This window comes from Balaenoptera acutorostrata, chromosome 10 (assembly GCF_949987535.1).
Source record: "Balaenoptera acutorostrata chromosome 10, mBalAcu1.1, whole genome shotgun sequence".
Taxonomy (NCBI): domain Eukaryota; kingdom Metazoa; phylum Chordata; class Mammalia; order Artiodactyla; family Balaenopteridae; genus Balaenoptera; species Balaenoptera acutorostrata.
In genome coordinates, this window is record NC_080073.1 from 99,714,132 (window position 1) to 99,735,125 (window position 20,994).

At 49.8% G+C, this 20,994-nt stretch overlaps 1 protein-coding gene and 1 long non-coding RNA gene across 12 annotated transcripts; one reads left to right on the plus strand and one right to left on the minus strand.

The window, feature by feature from the left end:
• Positions 1–1,353: 1,353 nt before the first annotated feature.
• LOC130709055 (uncharacterized) lies at positions 1,354–6,214 on the minus strand. 4 transcript variants are annotated; one of them, XR_009009510.1, is made up of 3 exons: positions 5,939–6,214; positions 2,218–2,492; positions 1,354–2,007 (listed from the first exon to the last, which is right to left on the minus strand). It is a non-coding gene; the product is annotated as an uncharacterized LOC130709055 (long non-coding RNA). The 4 variants fall into 4 exon arrangements; XR_009009511.1 differs by lacking the exon at positions 5,939–6,214 and adding an exon at positions 3,401–3,653 and having other exon boundaries at positions 2,218–2,591; XR_009009512.1 differs by lacking the exon at positions 5,939–6,214 and adding an exon at positions 3,401–3,598.
• On the plus strand, positions 2,002–20,912 carry TFAP2A (transcription factor AP-2 alpha). Of its 8 annotated transcripts, none has more exons than XM_057554872.1 (8): positions 3,869–4,683; positions 6,981–7,034; positions 7,178–7,415; positions 10,492–10,543; positions 12,614–12,845; positions 14,706–14,824; positions 16,727–16,868; positions 18,774–20,912. In XM_057554872.1, the coding sequence occupies exons 1-8, from the start codon at positions 4,010–4,012 to the stop codon at positions 19,060–19,062; spliced, it is 1,800 nt and encodes a 599-aa protein (XP_057410855.1). In that variant the 5' UTR covers positions 3,869–4,009; the 3' UTR covers positions 19,063–20,912. The 8 variants fall into 8 exon arrangements, with proteins under 8 accessions (XP_057410862.1, XP_057410855.1, XP_057410856.1 ...); XM_057554875.1 differs by having other exon boundaries at positions 4,015–4,702; positions 18,774–20,911; XM_057554876.1 differs by having other exon boundaries at positions 4,016–4,683; positions 6,981–7,038; positions 18,774–20,911.
• Positions 20,913–20,994: the final 82 nt, after the last annotated feature.

Below are 20,994 nucleotides of genomic sequence, written 5' to 3' on the forward strand. Positions count from 1 at the left end.
GGGCTCGGGTCAGCAAGGGGGGAAGGTGGAGAAGATGAAGGCCCTGAAATACCTTCCCCAGCCCACAGATAGAAAGAAAGCGAAACCTAGATTTCCCCCAAGCACACTGTGGCGACGTCTGGGGGTGTAAGATCCCCTGCTTCCGGGCCTAGGCTTTGGCCTACAGATCGCGCTCTGGGGCTGCGGCCGCGGCTGGAAGGGTGTCGGTCCCCCGGGCGGCCCATCCCCCGACTTCCAGCCGCCACGTTGGGCGGCGGCCCCGGGCCAGCCCGCAGGGTGCGTGGCGCTCGCGCTGGAAGTTGACCATTTTGCGGGCGGATCGCGGCGCCGAGCCCGGAGCTGGGTTCAGCCAAGGGCCTGTGCCGCCGTGCGCCGGCGGGGGCCGGGCGTGCAGGGGAGCGCCCGGGGCGTCGGAGGGAGCCCCTCCGGCTCTCTACCCCCCTTCCGGCTCTGGTTTTCTCCCTAACTTTTTTTGGGGGGGGGGCTTCTGGCCTACTCTGCCGGGCTTGGGGAATTGGCTGCGGTCGTCTGGAGGGAGAATTGCCCTTCGGCGGCTGGGGTGGGGAGCGGGTCCCCCTCCTCTCGCCTTCCTTCCACCTGTTAGGCAACGCTCGCATTCGCGACAGCCTTTACCCTCGCGGCGAGGACGCACCGTGAGACCCGGGAGGCCGGGAGATTTGCAAGCAACAGGCCCAGATGGCAACAGGGGTCGTTCCTAGAGCAACTCTGAGGCGAGATCTACTGTTGTTGGGGGATTTGCCGTATTCGAGAGGGAGAAAGGAGGTTTTGACATAGGACAAACGAGGAAGCTCGGCCAGAGAAATTAATTACTCTGTATTTCCAAGGATCGCATCACGTCTTTTTTTGGTCTCTCTTTCCTTAAAAAAAAACTCTGTTTCACAGAAGAAAAAAATACAGAGCCCCGGTGGGGCGAGCAGGCCCCCGTGTGGAGAGGGAGAGCCGGGGCTGGCGGACCTGGACGACGGGGTGGCTCCCGGGCCTCCGGGTTCCGCGCCAGCCGGGCACTGAGCCGCGAAAGCGCCCGCGTTAGTAACAGCACCAAATCATGAAGGAACTCTCCCTGCTTTAATTAAAAAGGGGAATCTTGGGAAAACTGGAGCAGATTAGCACAGCGAAGGGTTGGTTCCCAGCGATTTATTTTGATGCATGCATGACACGGCGCACACATGTCGGTATTTCGGCTCAACTCCAGAAGCGACTGTGAGTCTCCATAGGAGTTCCGTATTCCTGTCCACACTGCACCCAGCAAGCCCTGAGCCCAAATACCACGTTGAATTATCAGTCGGCCCTAGCTTCATACAAATGAGAGGAAAATCATTTAACCCCTGGAGCTGTCAAGTAACCTCTTCAGGGTACACTTTTTATTTTACACGCGGCAATTAAAGGATCCCAAAGCCCAGCCGAGCGACTGAAGCCGTCTGGCAAAATCTCCAACCTGGGGGGTGGGGTGGGCTGGGAAGCGCGAAGCCAGTAAAACTCCCAGGGCGCCGCGGCCGGAGGTGTCAGCTGCCGGGAGCGGAGGCGATCTCTTGTTGGGCAAAAATCCTGATGTGACTTCGCCGGTCTTCGTTTGGTGGTTATATTTGATTGCGAAAGGGATAGTAATTTCTAATAAGATTGGACGGGGCCGAAAGGACAGAGCCGCTGGTGGAGGCAGGGATGAGGGAGAGGTGATGAAAGCCGGGCCCCGGCGCGGCCTCTCGGACCCTGCGCAGTGCCGGGCTTTTGCCGGGGCGTCTCCGGCGAGGAGGAGACGGAGAGGAGAGGAGAGGAGAGAGGAGAAGAGTGGCATGGGGGCGGGGGCGCCGGGACAGGGGCGCGCGGCGGGGCTCAAGGGAGATTTCGTGGGCTCCCCGGCAGGAGCGCGCTCTAGGAGCAAGTTTGCGGCTTGGAGAGGCCTTTATACCTGGGTCGGAGCGGCCGGCGGCAGATTGTGGTGCTGGCGAGCAATTGGACTATTGTTGATATGCTAATGAGGCGATTAGGCTGTTGGTAAAGAGCAGGAAAAGGGAAAAGTTTCTACCATTAGAGGGAGATCTCCGAGCGCGCACGGGAGCTCTTTCCCTTCTCGCCTCCTCCTCCTCGCCCTCCTCCTCCTCCTCCTCCTCGCCCTCCTCCTCCTCCTCCTCCTCACCCTCCTCCTCCTCCTCCTCCTCCTCCGGCGCTCACCGCCCGCAGCCGGCACTTTGCGCTTACCCAGAGAGTAGCTCCACTTGGGTGCGAGGCGGAGAGGGGGCAAATCCATTCACGCCGATCCATGAAAATGCTTTGGAAACTGACGGATAATATCAAGTACGAGGACTGCGAGGTAAGCGCGGCGCTAGCTCAGTCGTCCTCGCGGCCGCAGGCTCGGAGCCGTACTTCCCGCTCCTCCTCCTCTCCTCGAAGCCAGCTGCGAGGTGCGGGTGGGACAAACTTTCCCCAGCGCAGCGCCCGCCTCTCCGATTCGCCCGAGGAGCGCAGGGGAGAAGCTGCAGAGGGAGGACGAGGACGTTTCCTTCTTTCATTTCCCTCCTTCGGAGCCCCTGTCCCACTTCCCCCCTTTTCCTCCTGACCGCTTTTGACTGTGCCTAAGAGTAGAGCGAAGAGAGACAAGCTGGGTTTTTGAAGCAATTGCTGGCAATTGGGCACGCGTCCGTGCACTCTGCGTGTCTCTCCAACGAGATTCTGAGGGCCCAAGTCACCAGGAAAAAAGAAAGGAAAGAGAAAACCCTTTCCCCTCTTTAACTTTGTCTCTGATCTTTAATATTCCTTCTTTTATGTATTCATTCTTTCCTTCCTTCCTTCCTGCCGTCCCCCCACCCGACTTTTCTAAAAAGGCCCTTTTCAATTTGGAGAAGGCCCCCCCCCCGCACACTTCGCTCTCAGCTGGGCTGCACCTCCCAGTGAGCGGGTTCAGTTTGGGGACACTCAACTCCCAAACTGCTGCGGGGCTCCTCCAGGTACACTATGTTATTCAGGAAGTTCTAGGCAGTTTCTCTCTCTGAGCTACTTGGTGGGCGCAGCCCTGGGATGGGGATGGGAGGCGGCACCGCGCGGAGCCGGCTGGCCGCCGTTTCCCCTACACATCCGCCGGGCACTCGGCTGCGTGACCGTGGGAATCCTGGCGGGGCGGCCACAGCCTCCGGTGCGGGGAGCCCGCCCGGCCGGTAGAGCGCGCAGCACTGGAGCCCATTTTAAAAGCCACGATTCCCGGAGCTCGGCTTCTTGGGGCAGCCGGGGAAGCCCCAGGACTACCGGCCGGCCGGCGGGAGGCGCTGGGAAAGGGCCTGGCGGCCGCTGTCCCAACCCCCTTGCAACTCCCCGCTAAAAAGAGCCGATGAGTCACGGGAGGGGGAGGGGGAGGGGGAGGGGAGGGGGCCGCGACCGGGGAGATTACCTAAGTAAATAATAGGTGGCAGTCCCGGCTTTTGCTATTTTTTCTTCTCTCTTTTCTTTCTTTCTTTTTGGCATGTGGAGCTGGGAATGTCAAGCTGTCTGTGTGGGCGCAGCGGCGGGGTCTTCACTTGAAATCAGAACCTGGGCTATGTGAACGATGTGTCACCCGTCCCCTTCCTCCTCTCCTTTCTGTAGACTATTTTAAATCTTTCCCCTTTCCCGGGTCCTCCTTTTTCCCCTCCCCCGGGGCACGAGGTGACATCCCAAGGGGACGGGTGCTTATCTGGGGACTCGTGTCGTGCGCGGTGCGGGGCGCAGAGACTCCATGTCGGGCCAGTCGCTTTGTTTTCAGGGCTGGGGGGCCCTTTGCGAGCTGGTCGGGGTGACACTGAGCCCCTAAGCCTCCTAGGGTGGATTGTCGCATCCGGGCTGTGGCCCGGGGCTCGGGCAATCACCTTCTCAGAGGCCGAAATCCCCGGCGGGCGGGGTCCGAAGCTCCGCGCGGCGCGAGCTGCCCGTGGGACCCAGGTGGGAGGCGATGCACTTGCACCCCCGGAGAGGGACCCTGTGGGGCCGCGTGTGCATGTGCGTGTGAGTGAGACAAAAACAGATGAGAAGCGAGAGGAGGGAGAGGAGGATAAATAGAGCGAAGGCTGTTTCAACAACTTTGCGGTGGGCGAGCGCCGGAGCAGGGATTTCGGGTTTCCGAGCCGGCTTGGGGCCGTCTAATTATGTCGGGCTCTGCAGGGACACGCAGGAGGCGAGGTGCCGCTTGTTCCGACACCCCGGCGGGCAGACTGGCAGCGGCGGCTGGGGGAGAGCGAGCCGTGTCATCCGGGGGGGCGGGGGGCGTCGGGCGGGAGTGGCCCAGCCAGTCAGACGGGTTTGCGCCGGGAGCCGGGAGCCGGTGCCAGCGGCGCCCGGGCTGGGCCGCTTCGCGCCTCTGCGCGCCCCGGGCGGCGTCCCGGCTCCCCCTCCGCGAGCCCCGGCCCCGGAGAGCCGAGGGCAGGGCGCCCGCCGGCGCGAAGTGTCCAGCCCCGGGAGTCCGCGGGAAGCCCGAGCGGCGGCCCGGAAGAGGGCCGGGCCCGGGCGGGGTGCCGGGCCATGGAGGAGCGGCGCGGGGGCGGGCGGCCGAACCCCGAGCCCCAGGCCCGGCTGCGGAGCGGAGAAGCCCGCGGCCGGAGGCGCCCGGGAAGCAGCTCGGGCGCCGAGAGCCAGACGAACGCCCGGACGCGGTCCCCGGCAGCTCCCGGCCGCGACGCGCGGCCCCCGCGGCATCCCGAGGTCTGCCCCAGCCTTTTAGGTCTGATTGTCCTCGCTCGCTTCCTCTCCCCTCCCCCTCCCCCGCGGCCTCCCCCTCCGTGCGCGCCGGCTCGGTCCCCTCCCCCTCCCCCCTCCCTTCCTCCTCTCGGGCTCTCCCTCCTTCCCGCCCTCCCCTCTCCCCACTCCGTGCTCCTCTCTCGCGCCCACACTTTCTTTCTCACACACGCACGCAGACACATTCTCCCTCTCTGCGCGCTCGCCCTCGGTCTCCCTCTCTCCCTCTTTCTCTTTCACTTTTGCTTGCCCTGCAACCTTTTAAAATGTTGCCCCTTCCCTGTGATTCGCCAGCCGCCGCGCCGCGGCCCCCCGCGCGCTCGCCCGCTCCCTCTCTCGCCCGCTTTTTGTCTCTCGCGCTCCCTCTCCCCTCCTCCGATTTGCTACACTGAGGCTCCCGTCAATGGACTGCATTGAGAGCCGGCTCCGGCGCGAGTTGCCTCTCCGCTTCACGCTCGATTTCCAGGCATTCTTCCCTTATTAAGTATTCGTGTAATATTAATAGTCATGAATATCTGCTATTAGCAGGCTCCAGGAACGCTGCCCAGCGCGGTTATTAGAAGCTCAAGCGAAGCCGCCGCTAAGAAAAGAGGGGGAGACACGGATTAAGGAACACGCGCGCGCGCGCGCACACACACACACACACACACACACACAGACACACACACACACTTCTTGCTTTTTGCCTTTTTGGGGTTTTTCATTTTTTAAGGAACTTTGAATCCTACCCGCTCACGGCAGGATAGAGACCGTGGGTTCGACCAGCTGAAGGCGCCGCTCGAATCGGTGGTTCAAGTTCGGATGGACCAGAGCGGGGCTCCAGCGCTCGGGGGAGCGGCGCCGTGACCGGAGTCCCGGGTGGCGCGGGGCTCTCGGCGCCTTTTGTGTGGGGCGCGCTCGGGCAGCGGGGCAGCCGGGCTCTCCGGGCTTGCTTGTTGTTTTCCACCCTGACTCGTTACCCCAGACTCTTCGCAGATGTTAGTTCACAGTTTTTCAGCTATGGTGAGTCCCATCCCCACCCCCATCCCTGTTTCCTTAGGAATTTTACTCTGGAAAACCTGGGGCTGCGGAGCGGCCCGTCCTCCTAGCCCGGCTTTCCTTCAGGGCACCCCCTTTCCGTTTGCATTGCCCTCGCTCCTCGTATCTCTCCCTCTCTTCCATCCTTCAGCCGAATGCGGTACCCCCCATCCCCCGCTCGACCTCTCCCGGCGCGCAGCCCTACCTCGCCGCTACTTCCCAAGGCGTGTTTCTTGCCACGTTCGTCTTTATTTCCTCGCCTCTTCACGTGTTCCCGAGATGTTCTCAACATTTGATGCTTAATCCGGCTACAGGAAAAATGCTGCCCGGTGTGCCCCTTCTTCCCCTCGGGGTCCGGGGCTAAACCTCCGAGGGCTCACATTGCCTGCAATCAACTCTGTTCGCTTGTTTTGCAAGCGAATTGCAATAGAGGAACCCAAGTCAGGCGTTTCTTCTGCCCTTTGGGGCTGGGGTGGAAGGGGCGGGGGCCTCCGCCCCGGGGTGCACCTCTCTCTTTTAAACCCAAGACAAGGCTGGATCTTTCCATCTGAAACCCAAGACAAGGCTGGATCTTTCCATTTGAAACCTTGGCTTGACGTCCCTCTCTCCCCGTCTCTATCACAAATCGACCCTGTCCAGAAAAAGGCTCCTAACTGAGGAAGCCGATAAGACAGACCCCCATCCCGCAGTTAAGATCTTCTTTAAGCTGGTAACTTGAACGTGGGCTTTCCTTACAGCCCTCTACGAAATATGCTTCTATTTAAATAGTCATGAAATGGTAATAGCCTTTGAATGGGTATGACTGTTTTTCCTCCACTTAAATGGAACAGGGTAAACAATAACGCAGTGGCAGGCAGGTTCAAATGCAGGGACAGAGAAAAGGCCGCTTCTGCTGTTTAATATTTAGTAGGAATTTTAATTTTGCGTAAGGGAGGCTTCACTCCACAGCTTAACGGGCTGTGTTCCGGGAGGCCCTTTTTCGCCTTTTCCCCCCTTTGAAAGAAACGCCTAAGGGAGAGTCTCTTGTGCCCCCTCACTGGCACAGCCGAGGTCCCTGCGTTTGGGGCAGGGCCCTTTTCACTCCCGGAGTATTTGCTGAAAAGAACCGCCTAGGGCTCCTTTCTCGCGGCGGCCTGCGGACGGGGACAGGCCGTTTCCCACGCAGCCCTGAGCCGTGCACTCAGTGTGGCAGCTGTAACTCGACGCCTGATTTCTTGTTCTCTGCCCTTGCCCTCGCTCTCTTCCAGGACCGTCACGACGGCACCAGCAACGGGACGGCACGGTTGCCCCAGCTGGGCACTGTAGGTCAATCTCCCTACACGAGCGCCCCGCCGCTGTCCCACACCCCCAATGCCGACTTCCAGCCCCCCTACTTCCCCCCGCCCTACCAGCCTATCTACCCCCAGTCGCAAGACCCTTACTCCCACGTCAACGACCCCTACAGCCTGAACCCACTGCACGCCCAGCCGCAGCCGCAGCACCCGGGCTGGCCCGGCCAGAGGCAGAGCCAGGAGTCTGGGCTCCTGCACGCGCACCGGGCGCTGCCCCACCAGCTGTCGGGCCTGGATCCCCGCAGGGACTACCGGCGGCACGAAGACCTCCTGCACGGCCCCCATGGGCTCGGCTCAGGACTCGGAGACCTCCCGATCCACTCCTTACCTCACGCCATCGAGGACGTTCCGGTAAGAGGCCCCGCGGGCGGCGGGAGAGGAGTCGCAGACCCTGCTCACCCACCCCCGAGAAAACCCCCGGAACGTGCAGCCCGGGGGCCCGGGCTTTCCTCCCTGGCGTTTACTTTCTCGAAATCTCCTTTTGTTTTTTCGGGTGGACACTTTAAGGACCCACCGAGACAGCCGCCTTAAAAAAATGGAAAAGAATTGTACTTGAGGGTTCTGCCCCTAGAACAATGGCTCCTGGAGCTCCTTCAAACAATGCCTGCATATTACCATTGAGAAATTAGACGAATGTCACCGTTGACGGTACCTTCCCCTCTCGACGACAGTAAACTGTTTGGACGGGGAGAGGATCTAATTCCGCCGCTGTGTCTGTCGTGGGGATTTCTCCCTGTTCTGAAAAACATGTTAGAGTCAACCAAAAGGGCTCATTGAAACGCCCTGGCCATTTAAAAGAAAGTGTGAAAGATACACTAGGAAAATTATTTTTACCGGATTTTATGAGTGCTAGTGATATCTGAAAGTTATGTGTATACCCTACCCTGATTAAAGAATAGTAAGGAGCAAGTCTGAGCAGGAGGACATTAAATGCAGCCTTTTTCTCTTCCTAGGGGTGCTAAGTGCTGACCTCATAAATCATTAACTGGGTTCCCAACGCCTCTCAGAACCCGCTACACCCCCATATTAAATGAATGTTTTGAGACTATCAGGCAATGCATTCTTTGAGTTCTAATTCAGTTATCAATAAATGCAGTTTGAAATGATTTCTAAATAAGCATGGTATTAGCGCATTTACTGTTTACAATGCAAACCAGGCTACTGATAATTTGAAAATACTTTCTGAAATTAAATTTAAACCAGCATCTCTTGCTTCAATTCTACATATTTATGGTTTCCTCACAACCTTCCTGAAATGGAATTAGAGCAAGCCAATAATTTTATTAAAGCTGTAAAGGCTCTGTTAATGCTGCTTTTCTTTGGAGAGGAAATGTATCTGGATGTGATTTTTGCTAAAATGCTATTTCAAATTACTGCATCAAATATTGCAGCAATATGTCCGTTGACAGTTTAATGATTACTGCATTAGATTGCAAAGAAAATGGTCAGATGAACTTACCTGCTTGCTTGGTGAATTTAAAACATTATTTAAGTTACATAGGAAAATAGAAAATTTATTATATCTCTCATTTGGCCTAGTTAATCACTGAAATTTGTTGGTTATGTTTAGCAGCGTAGCATGGAAAGCAGGAAAGTAGGCAGTTGATCCAATGTGGGGTTTAGTAAGCATTGTGTGTGTGTGTGTGTTTTCATACATGTTTTTAGAAACTGATACTAAACTGTGCATTTCTTGGAAAGTAAAATGAGAGGAGCAATAGCTGAGAAAAGGGCCATTAAAAAACCAACCTGGAAGTTGTGATCATTTTAGTTCCCCTTCCCAAAGGTTCTCTGAATCCTTATCCTAGTCTGCTCCTTGGAAATACTTGAATTGCAAAATAACGTTGCGAGCTTTTGGAACTACTGTGAATTAGAATTGCTCTACTTTGCAAAAATTCCAAAGTGGTTGGTGTGAATTCTTGACACCGGTATAGTCACTCTTCGTGGTGAGATTGGCCTATAGGAGAAATTAATCAAAAGATCAAATAAAAACAAGGAAACCCAGTTGCTGCTCTTCCCCTTCCCTCCCCCACCTTTTAAGAAAAAAAATTCTTTCAAAGGAATTTGGGTCAGGAAAAGGGTTGTTTTCAATTTTCCCATTGCTGCAACAGTTAACCTTTAATAAGAACGACTGCCAGATATTTAAGAAAATCAAATCGATGGTGAAAATTATTTAATCATTAATATCTCAGTGGGGTTTTAAACTTAACAGTCTTCCCTGTATGGACAAGGTCTAGAAATAACACAAATAAAAGTATTATGCCACACTACATTTACTTTATGGGTTTAGGGTGCATGCATAAAGGGATCATATTTCCCCATATAGTTAAAACACAAGAACTGCAGCAGTAGTCATTTCTGAACATTTCTCAATTTAATTATACTTAAATCCAGAAGCACTTTAGGCAAGTTACAAATGAGAGCATTGAGTATAATAAAACCTGTAATAAAGCAACTTAGTACCATCCACCCGGAATCATTGCGATCAGGCACAATTAACAGGAGCATAAATCCAAGACAGAATGGAAATGTTCGAATCAGTATTATTGTTGGACAAAGACTAGAGAAGGAAGTAATAGTTTTTTTAAATGGTAATGCCTGTGTTTGGTAACGATTGTGAAATCTTCTATCTCAGCAGCCCTGGTGCTAATTTGTAAACACAGGCAGACATTATATTGCCTGTCAGTTTCTGCATTAGAAAACACGATTTCATTTTACTTTCTAATCACGTTTTGACTCTAGCACACACGTATACCCATCCATCTGTAGGGAAAAAAAAAGGAAGAAAGAAACCCACACTAACAAATCCAAATCTGCTACTGGACACAAGAAAACCTCAAAGGATTTTTGTTTGTTTTTCTTTTTATCATTTTCATATCCCTATCTGATATCCAATTTAGACAGTAGTCCTTTTAAAATTTTTTTCATTTATCCATAAGTGAAGGTGTGTTTACACGTTTGCTCTTTATCACATCACCTAAAACGTTTCCAGTACTCCCCTGTTACTCCCGACTGTCATTTCTATTGTGTTTCTCTGGCTTTTGCTGCCTGAACGCTGGAATTGCTGAAGTCTGAAGCCGCTGAGGCGCCAAACTAAAGCTAGGTGTATTTTTAAAGGTTGAACTGACTGTGAGAAAGATCAAAACTCGGTTTAATTTCCAAAGAAAGTTTTATTCCCCACCCCCAGCTCCTTCAAATGTGGATTATTTGCTGGGGAACGAGAAATTGGCCGTGGGTGTACAGTGAAACCTCTTGAGCTGCAAAACCCCCAATTCCAATAAGCCAAGATGAGATGTTTATATATAAATGTCACTAGATGGGAGGGGGGAATTTTGAGTCTACACCTTCCCCTCCCCCTATCTTGCACGAAATATTCATTTCCTTTTGTTTTGATTATACACTTACATCCATGTGTATCCTTTTGTTGCAGCATGTAGAAGACCCGGGTATTAACATCCCAGATCAAACTGTAATTAAGAAAGGTAAGCCATTTCCTTCTGCATTCCAAGCATGTCCTTACAGGCACAGTGCTATTTAAAAGAACTTGCAGAGCTGTGTTTATTTTTTTCCAAGTAGGATTTCCTAAAGGCTCAGAATTAGCGAATAGATAGGCATAGAATAGCAATGCTTAAATGATCGGCTTTCAGTATGTTAGTAATGGCAACAGGCTAGCTTTGTTCTGATTCATGACTTGAACATTTAATTTAGTTTAATGATATCTGGACAAACACATGAAATGTGTAATAGTTGAACAGATTTGGAAGTGGCATTTCAATTTTGGAACGGTTTTAACAGTTCAGTTAATCCATTGCGTGAGTGGCCATGAGTGTTAAGAAGTGTATAATGCTAAAAACAGTGCAAGTAATTTAATATTAATATAGGAGCAGATGATAAAAAGACATAGCACTCCTTAGCAGAGGGGGAAAAAAATCTTTCATGTTCTTAAATTTAATTTCTCTTTAGCTGTTTAAGGGTTTTTTAAACTTTGTGAATTAGGTTAACAAAAATTTGGCTTTTGGTTAAAATTAGCTTTTTGAAGATGTCAGGTTTATTAGCATAATTGTTTGGAGCAGAAATTGTTTTAAAAAAGTGTCAAGTGATTTGGATGGATTTGTAATTTGTTGTTTAGTGAGTAGAAATAAAGTTTCCTGGATTAAATGCTATTCACAGCAGCTTTTTTTTTGTTGTTGTTATGGTGGCAATGTTACATTTCAGGATTCTAGGCACCACCAGAGGACGATGCTATATAAAACTGTTCCCATTTCTAACCCCAATCAGTATATTGTTAGCGAGTTTAAAGTTTCATTTTTGCATCTGTGAAGTCTTTGTCATGTCAAATTAGATGTGCAAGGGATAAATCTTAAGAGATGCTCTTTCCAAGTCGACATGATAATTGGCTCTTTTATTAGTAATCTCTCAAGAGTTCGTTTAACTCCTATTGTCTCTATTAGCCTCCCCAGAGCTATTAATGTCACAAGTGATCTATCCAAAACCTAGAGCCCCCCCCCCACCTCCCTATACGTCTAAAATATCCCCATTCAAGAGGGAGGAGTACTGTATACATGTATTATGATGCATGCATGTATTATTATGTATGTCTCCATATGGAATTTTAAGATGCAAATGCATACTGTATTTAAATGGTTATGAATGCATCTGAATTATATTGGTGTTAGAAATGTAACATGTCAGTACACTTTCTGCTAGCCTTGAATTGTTTTCTAAGTATGGTGGATCCAACGATGAAGAGCTTATAATTTTAACTAACGATATATCCTCCCCTTCCCCCCTTCCCAAAGAAGACGCTTAAGCATAGGACTATTAACTCTTTGCTCATCAAAAGAACACATTGCTAGCTTTCCATGGTAGGCCTGTTTATCCTTCTTTCTCCCAGTTCAAAACGGGGCTTGGAATGGATTTCCAAAACTCGAGTATTTTTCACAGATAAACATAGGAAAGGGCCTATTTATCAAAAGGATGGGGTGTGACAACAGAATCCACCACTTCCCGGCTTGGTGCCTTGAATGAAATGCTCATTTACAGGCCGCTTTAGCCATCTAAACTCTCGGCTGATTTTAATTATAGGTCTGTGAAGCAGTTTCTCCCCAACGCTAAACCCCTCGCCCCACGAAAACTCCCGAGCCTACATAGCTTGCTCTCGGTTTACAAACGTCACCCCTTCGCTGCACCCCGTCTGGGGGCCACTTCCCTCGGATGCTGAGAGCCGAGAGGGTCACGAGTTCACCACCATCTCTAGACAGCACCCCCGCGGTTAAATGGCAAGGGTCCAGGCCTGGCTGGCGGGGCTGGGCCGCCCCCCGGCCGCCGGTGAGACGCGCCGAGGGGCACAGGCTCCATCCCCAGGACCGGGATGGAGCAGGGACTAGGGCAGGAGATGGGGAAGGAGCCACGGAATTTTCAGGGCTGGAAGAAAACCGGGGGTTGCGGCGCAAGCCTGGGAGCCGGCCCGGGCCGGGACGAGGGCCGGGGTCGGGCAGGGCTCGGGAGGGATCCTCGGCGCCCACACGCGGCCTCCCCGTCTGTCTCCGCAGGCCCCGTGTCCCTGTCCAAGTCCAACAGCAACGCCGTCTCCGCCATCCCCATCAACAAGGACAACCTCTTCGGCGGCGTCGTGAACCCCAACGAAGTCTTTTGTTCAGTTCCGGGTCGTCTCTCGCTCCTCAGCTCCACCTCGAAGTACAAGGTCACGGTGGCGGAAGTACAGCGGCGCCTCTCACCGCCGGAGTGTCTCAACGCTTCGCTGCTGGGCGGAGTGCTGCGGAGGTGAGGCCGCAGGAAGACCCTGCCCGCCAAGCATTGCGCCTGCGCCGGCCGGCGACGCGGACGGGCCTCGCGCCAGGACCCTCCCTTCGCGGGAAAAGAAAGGGGCGGGGAAAAGAGCGTAGAACCCGGTGGGTGGGAACTGGGGGCGGGGTGAGGCGGCGGGCGCCTGCGCACTCCGCCGCGTTCCCGCGCGCTCCATCGTTCCGGGGGCGCGCCCGGATCGGCCGGCGCAGCGCGCTCAGTGGGACCTCTGCCTCCTCCCACCCCCTCCCCGCGCGCACGCGCAGTTCGCTCCGCCGCGGGCTCAGTCCCGGCCGCTGCAGCCGTGGGGCGCCGCGCACCCGCCTTTTCCCTCCTCGCGCACACCTTGCAAGCCTAGGAGAACTTCCTCTCAGGCGCCTCACTTTGCCTTACCTCCATGTAGGGTCTACCGATTGCAGCCCGCCGTCCCTTGAATAGGGTTTAAGTAGAAGACAATGGTTTTCTCTAGAGGCTCCGCGCCACGCCCCCGGGTCACCAGACGCAGACCCCCCGCCCGAGGTTCTCGCACTAATGGTTCCGATGTACCGCGTCCCTATGTGTGCCAGGCAACGTGCGAGGCACGTTTGCGTGCATTATGTGTGGTCGCTACCGACGATTGCATGTTGCATATGTGGCCAGGGATTCTCGTCTCACCCGCGCGGAGTCGGAATGATTCATTTCGTAGATGAGATTTTATAAGGGTCGGCGAGGTGAAGCACCTTGCCTCAGGGCAGGTTTGTCCCTCCTCTGGGCTTTTTTGCTCCTAGGGTTCCACCCAGCGTTGTGTGTGGTGGGTCTTGAGTTGAACTTTCCCAGATAATATTTTCTACTTTTTCTCCTTTTTAATTTTTAATGAGAAAGTGGACCAAAACTTCATTCTTTTGACATTTATTCATATATCTGTTTATAGACCCAGAGTTCTGCTGTGATGGGTATATGCCATACAAAGGCTACAGAGTTTAACATCAGCTATTCCACTCTTCCCTTCCTCCTTCACGGTCATTTGCTGTCCCTTTGTAATCTTTCATTGACACAGATCTGAATCCGCCCTCTGCCTTTTTCTCCCCCTTCCCCCATCCCCAATATTGGAGACTGTTTACCTAGGGGAGTATAATCTAATCCACACAATTAAAAAGCACTTGAGTAGGGAATAAAATCTGAAATTAATTAATTTGCTGTTTTATTTAAACAATTTATCTTAACCACTTTCTGATTATGGGAGTCTATTTAGACATCTATTTAGAACCACCTCCATCGTCTCTGAAATCAGGGAAATTTTTAAAGGCTGATACCAACTTTTGACTTTTCCAGTTAGGCTGGTGACATGGCATGTAAACAGTTGGTGTAATGAACTTCCCACTGGGGCTAAAGCCAGAGAAAGAAACGTAAGAGTGATGATAACTTTGGTTACTCTGAATAACCTAACAGCAGATCTTGCAAAGACAATTTAAAGACCCCATTGGGATTTGTGCGATTGTAACAACAGGGAAAATATACAGTCATCAGTTGAACTCAAAAATACTTCACACCCTAGAGAAGAGAGCTGTGTTTATTTGTTTGTAGTTCTTCTTTAGAGAGTTGGGAGATCAGAACCTTCCAACCTGCCACAATAGTTGCAGTAATAACTGAATACAGGGTGTGCTTTAGAGTTTAACAAGCATTTATCGCCTATGTTCTTTCTGTACCATTCCTTCCTAGGTTTCCCTTCCTTACATATCTCGGGGCCAGGATCCTAAATTTTTAAAAGTACATTTTAGGAAGTTGTCAAAGTGACTACAGTGTGATGCAGAGCAAACAAATGTTTTCTAAATCCCTTTCTCACATGTATTTGTGAAACAGGGCGAAGTCTAAAAATGGAGGAAGATCTTTAAGAGAAAAACTGGACAAAATAGGATTAAATCTGCCAGCAGGGAGGCGTAAAGCTGCCAATGTCACCCTGCTCACATCACTAGTGGAGGGTAAGTGAGTTCCCTTGCTAAAGAGAAGGGAAGTTTCTTCTGAGAAAATGGCTAATATTCAGTGGCCAGATGTTTGGTTGTATTTTGTCAGTTGGGCAGTTTCATTTTTCCAGAAAACATAGCCAGAAGCGAACGGAATTCTTTCGTGTCAAAAAACTATTTGCATTTATTCCTGTCCTCCTTTCCTCTTCCCCTCTGCCACAAAATTACACCTCCCTAGCCCAATTCTGACCTAAACAATGTGAAAACTTAAGAACTGCATATTCTTCAAGTTCCAGTCTCCTTTATAGAGCTCAGCAGTAAATCACTTAAGCTATTCTGACATCTGCGTTTGAGAAATGCGTGACCATTACTTCCTGAATTAATTTGGGAATCTTTGACCTGCATCCTGATTTAAGACCATCCTGAAAGCTCAGGGTTATATGCCCTTTTAGGTTTTTGTTTTCCAAACATATGCTCCCTTATCTCTCATTTAATTGTGCTTCTCTACTGGAGAGGAAGAAAAGTGAGCAATTTTAGACTTTGAGTTATTTGGATAGGAAAAGAAAAAAGAAATATAAGCATTGCAGAAAGTGTCTCATGTCAGCTTTTTACACACACACACACACTCGCTTCTAAACCCCTCAAAACAAAAGCTCACCCTGTCCTCACTCGCTGTTCTAGATACATCAGAATCCAGTCACAACAGTCACATCCCTACTTCCTCTAGATCCCTCTTAAGTTTGTCCGATACTAAATTGGCTTAAGTTTGGGTGTGTTGGAATGAATGTATAGTTCTTTTGCATTTTCCTTTGTGTTCCGTTGGAAATGTCTTATGCCAACAGGAAAAAAAGAGGCACTTAAGTTATGGCGCAGATTTCAAAACTACCATTTATATTTAAAGAAGGCACTTAATCTTATTTATATCTCGTATTTGAGGAGACATAGTATAATCGAATTCAAGTTCTAGCTTTGTAAATAATTTTAAAAATATTTAAAAACATAAGATTGAGGAGAAACCCTATGAACCATTCGTTAATGGTGTCAAAAATGATACTAATGTGACTGTTAAGTCATAAGCAATTGTTCAGTGCCAGAAACTCAGCTACAGTAGCATTATATTAAAAATAATACCAGTACATTGGGAACCCACCGTTCCGACCCTGAAACAATTACACGCAGAGAAAATGGTAGTAGCGGCTTTGGGGGTAGTGTGAGAGTGTGCGTGGTTTTGGGGTTGAGTCCTGTAGCAGGGAAGCAGTTTCTGGAGAACTGTTATTGTTTGTGATCTGCTCCATTTTATGGAAACAAGCTCAGCGGAGAGGGCTTTGATGCTCTAATTGGCGCATGCGTTCTTCCGGAGCTGGAGCTAATGGCAGGAAGCCCTGCAGTAAAAACCAACTGGTTCAGGAAATTAAAACCAAAGATTCGAAAATCAACAACACAGGCAGACTCAGTGGAGTGACCCTCAAATCCTCTTGGTTAATCGGTTTGGATGAACAGATAATTATATGCGATAAAGTTAAAATGTAAACCCTTAGTCGTTCCCTTGCAGAAAAGCTCAAGGAGTAATTATGAATATCATTTATGAATGTGTTGATAGGTGTGAGGTTGCAATACAAGAAACATTTTAAAAGAGAAGGTGGGGGAATGTCATCGGGGTGGGGGATGAGGCTGGAGGGGAGTTGATGGGATTTTACATTTTCCAATCGTCTCGGCCTTCTAGGCTAAGTGGCCATTTTCCCTGGGAAGTGCAGCCGCCAGATCCTACAGAGAAGGAAAGAAAATGCCTGAAATGGGAAAACAAGTAGTTTGTGTTTCCTACAACATCTGGGTTAAGAAAATAAGGGAGTTGGGAGGCAGTTTTGATCCCAACTTTTTTCATTCTCTTGCCCTCGCCTCCCTCCTCTCACCTCTTGCCAGGAGAGGCCGTCCACCTCGCCAGGGACTTTGGGTATGTGTGCGAAACTGAATTTCCTGCCAAAGCAGTAGCTGAATTTCTCAACCGACAACATTCCGATCCCAATGAGCAAGTGACAAGAAAAAACATGCTCCTGGCTACAAAGTAAGACATTACCTCTTCGGGGTCTCTGTGTCTCACTGTCAAGAGAAACAAAAATCAAAATCATTTTTGCTCTCACTTTTGGCCTCTTTTCCTTTTGTGTTAATCAGCTCTGTTGTAAATATTGAAGTTACAACACAATCTAATAAACCGTAATTGATTTTAAAGGGGCAATACAAGGAAGATTGTGAGTGCGTATTTCCCTCTTTCCCCTCTCTTTCACCCCACCTTCTCATTTTTTTAAAAAAATTAACGTGTATGGGGGTGGGGTATAGTAGGGTTTTGATGGAAGCTGAGTGTGGATTTGCGACTCTTTCTGGTCAGAAAGACCAGAATCAGGTTTTTTTTTTTTTTTTAACTTTTTATTTTATATTGGAGTATAGTTGGTTAACAATGTTGTGATAGTTTCAGGTGTACAGCAAAGTGATTCAGCTATACACATACATGTATCTATTCTTTTTCAAATTCTCAGAACCAGGTTCTTAAAGGAGTGACAGACTTGCCTGTATCAGTTTTTGTCTCTTATCAATATGTTCTCCAAGGGCAAGGATTAAGCAGTGGCCTGCAAAATGTTCAAGCCAGAAGCTGTCCTAGTTTCAACCCTAATTCCTTCTCCCATTTCTTGCCTTCCTTTCTCATCCTCCTCAAAAGTGCTGTGTACACACACACACACACACACACACACACACATACATACACACCCCACAAGTTCTAGCCTACAGGCGAGATGTCAAATAGGTTTCCAAATGGCCCAAGTTATATTCCCATCGGTGCCTGGGCTGAATAGGCTTCTGCAGGTGGTGTGTGAAAAGAAAATGACTGTTTTGATATGTTTTCTGGAAATTAAAAGGCTTGTTTGGAAGCCCTTAATTATCAAAGTCGATGTCGCAGGAGGGCATGGAACCAGAGGGCAGAAGCAGCGGCCTCAGGCAGGGCAGTTTCTGGCCTGGGGACACCAGCTGGCCTTGGAGGAGGTAGTCTGTCAGTGCTCCCCATTCTCCATCCTGCCTTCACAGCCCCCCACCCAAAGGCTGCTGCTGCCTCAGGAAGGCCCAGCTAGTCCTTGCTTCCCAGATTCAGAGACTGAGCTTCCCCTGTGCAGGCCACATTGCCCGTATTCCAACTTTTCTCTTAGCTTCCTGAACACACCCATATTCACAATTTCCCTAGACAATTTTTTTCTGGTGTGTGGGAAAAGAGGTGGCATGGGTGATTGAAATGTCTATTTCTTCTTCCGCAAACCACTCTGAATTATCCCCAAGTAACATTTTTTTTTTTTGGTGACTTTTATTTTTAAAGGCAAAATAATCCCAAGAAAAGTTTTGCCTTTCTTGTCCACATCCACCCTGATCTGAAGGTGAATGAGTGGAGAGTTCATCCCCCCAAACTGCTGCCGAGGTCTCTAGAAGATTAGGGAAGAGGGGGCTCTATAGTATTTTGAGCAGAACAGCTGATGGGTGCATGCTATTGGCTGTGGAAGAGATGCTTGCGTTTCTGACTCCTTGCCCCTCTGACTCACCTTTGTTTCTCTCCTAACGTGTGACATGTTTTCTTGCGTCTAGGATGCTTTTGGTGTGAGCGAGAGAGGAGGGGGTTAGAAGTTTGGTGCAGCTGAGAGGTGAGAGAGACACACACACACACACACAGAAAGACAAGAGAGAGGCATTTGTGGACGTGTTTAAGGAGCAGGAGATGTTCAGGTGGACTCAGAGGTGGCTGGGTCTCCCCACGTGCGCCCCTCCCCACCCCCCCAGTTTGTCTCTGGGGCTTTGGGTCAGGTCAGGTGTCGGCGTGATCCAGGCAGAGGTAACGGCAGGGAGCGAGGTTTTCTCTTTGCTGCCGATGCTGCTAGCTGCCGAGCCTCATGTCTCTCTCTCTCTCTCTCTCTCCGCTCCACTTGTGCTGCAGACAGATATGCAAGGAGTTCACCGACCTGCTGGCTCAGGACCGATCTCCCCTGGGGAACTCGAGGCCCAACCCCATCCTGGAGCCCGGCATCCAGAGCTGCTTGACCCACTTCAACCTCATCTCCCACGGCTTTGGCAGCCCGGCGGTGTGCGCCGCGGTCACGGCCCTGCAGAACTATCTCACCGAGGCCCTCAAGGCCATGGACAAAATGTACCTCAGCAACAACCCGAACAGCCACACGGACAGCAGCGCCAAAAGCAGTGACAAAGAGGAGAAACACAGAAAGTGAGGCGCTCCTCCTGCCCCGCCCCCTGCCCGCGCCGCCTCCCCGGCCCCAGCGCGCCCACCCACTCCATCTCCATCTCCATCATCTCCATCTGCATCATCTCCATCTCCATCTGCATCATCTCCATCTCCATCTGCATCATCTCCATCTCCATTTCCATCTGCATCATCTCCATCTCCATCTCCATCTCCATCACCCCCCACCGATCACCACCGGCAGGTGACAGCTCCGGGATCAGCAACCCCCCACTGCTGCTACTGCTGCTGCTGCTGCCGCCGCTGCCGCCACCGCCTTCGGTCCGGAGTCTCGGGGTCCCGGGGACGGCGCTCCACTGTGAGCGGGGCGACCCCGCAGTCTCAGGCCCCGGCCCCGACTTCCTCCATCAGCACCAACTCCCCTTTGCCCTCGTGTGGAGCCTAAGAGAACAGAACAGGCCGTGAAGCCAGCAAAGAAAAGTTCTGTCGGAGTTTGTGAACCTTTTTTTTTTTTTTTTAAACTAACAAATCAACAACGACAACAAAAAAAAATTTAAAACTTTTTTTTTTTAGAAAAAAGAACGTAAAAATTAAAAAAAAATTATATGAGCTTCATGGGACGGAATCACCACCTTCTCTTACATGCTTCAGATTGTAGCCATACTAAAAAAAAAGAAAAAGAAAAAAAAAAGGCAAAAAAGGCTAATGACATTTTTATCAGTATTGTGAATAAACTTGAACACAGATACTCGAAGTTCCATGTCTTGTCTTCAGTTCTAGAAGTTTTCCCTCTTCAAGGTAAAGCGACCAACTTGAACTCTCTCTGGCAACACGATTCACAGTTCTATAAGGGAATCAGTGTTCACGTCTCTGTATATATTTATTTATGTGTAATTTAATGGGAATTGTAAATATGGTGAGTCTGTTTTAAGCCTTTTTTTTTTTAATTTATCTGGTGATCTCGTTTACCTCTTGTTTAGTGGGTTTTGAATCTTCCCTATTAGTTCTTCATGTGGTTCATGGTACTTATTTAGGAATCCAAGGTTTGGGGGATTTTTTTTCCTCTGGTATTCATGAATTTAGCCCTGTTGTAGCATGTTAAAAATGACAATGAAACAGCTGAACAAATAAAAAAAGTAAAATAAAATTTTATAAATAATTAGTATTGCATTTAGCTTTTCATTGAACTGAAAGAAAAAAGTGCTATTGGACCCTGGAAAGATTTTTAACTTGAGTGGTTTGATAACCGTTCTATGTATTGTGGGGAGAAAAAAAAAGTTTATTTTATTCCACTGTCCTCCCTTAAAAGCATCATTTGAGCAATAAATGAGTATTGTCTTTAAACCAAGGGTTAGGGATTCCCCCCCCCCCCCTTTTTGTTCAAAGAACTTCAAACATTTGGGACCACCTGGTATTCTGTATTTTCACTGGCCATTTTGGAAGCAGTTCTAGCTGTATTGTACTGAGTTGTGCTGGCAGTAGTTTCCATGCCTGTCAATGTATCATAGTCCTTTGTTGCCCAGATAAATAAATATTTGATACGCTTTATGTCGATTTTTTTTATTCAGTGGCTGTCTTTACCCAGGCGTATTTTTGTTCTTGGCAGTATTTTTTATTCAGTATGGTTACAGTAATTGAGTTTAACTCTCCCTTGGCAATTGCTCCTTGCAATAAGCAGCTGAACCCATTGTTTCCCTCAAGTATAATAAAAACTTACTTTCAACTTGGAGTTCAGAGCAGGGTATCATTTAGATATTCCACTGAGTCTGTATTCAGACAAATGACACAATAAAACCCAATGTATTCTTTTGGATAAAAGATTGTTTGTACTGCTAAAGGAATGACATACTATCTTTTCCTTACTAGAAACATTAATTTTATTATTAAAAATAAAGTTTTATTTATGTTGATCCTTTAGGTTTTCATTTGTGTTTTGAAAACCAAAATATAAAACCTTCAG

What these genes read in the sequence shown, in the direction of transcription:
- TFAP2A (XM_057554872.1), top strand. Translation starts at nt 4,010, where the DNA reads ATGAGAAGCGAGAGGAGGGAGAGGAGGATAAATAGAGCGAAGGCTGTT. An exon ending in GGCCCCCGCGGCATCCCGAG is followed by an intron (nt 4,684 to 6,980) that starts GTCTGCCCCAGC and finishes GCTCTCTTCCAG; the next exon opens with GACCGTCACGACGGCACCAG. An exon ending in CTGGGCGGAGTGCTGCGGAG is followed by an intron (nt 12,846 to 14,705) that starts GTGAGGCCGCAG and finishes TTTGTGAAACAG; the next exon opens with GGCGAAGTCTAAAAATGGAG.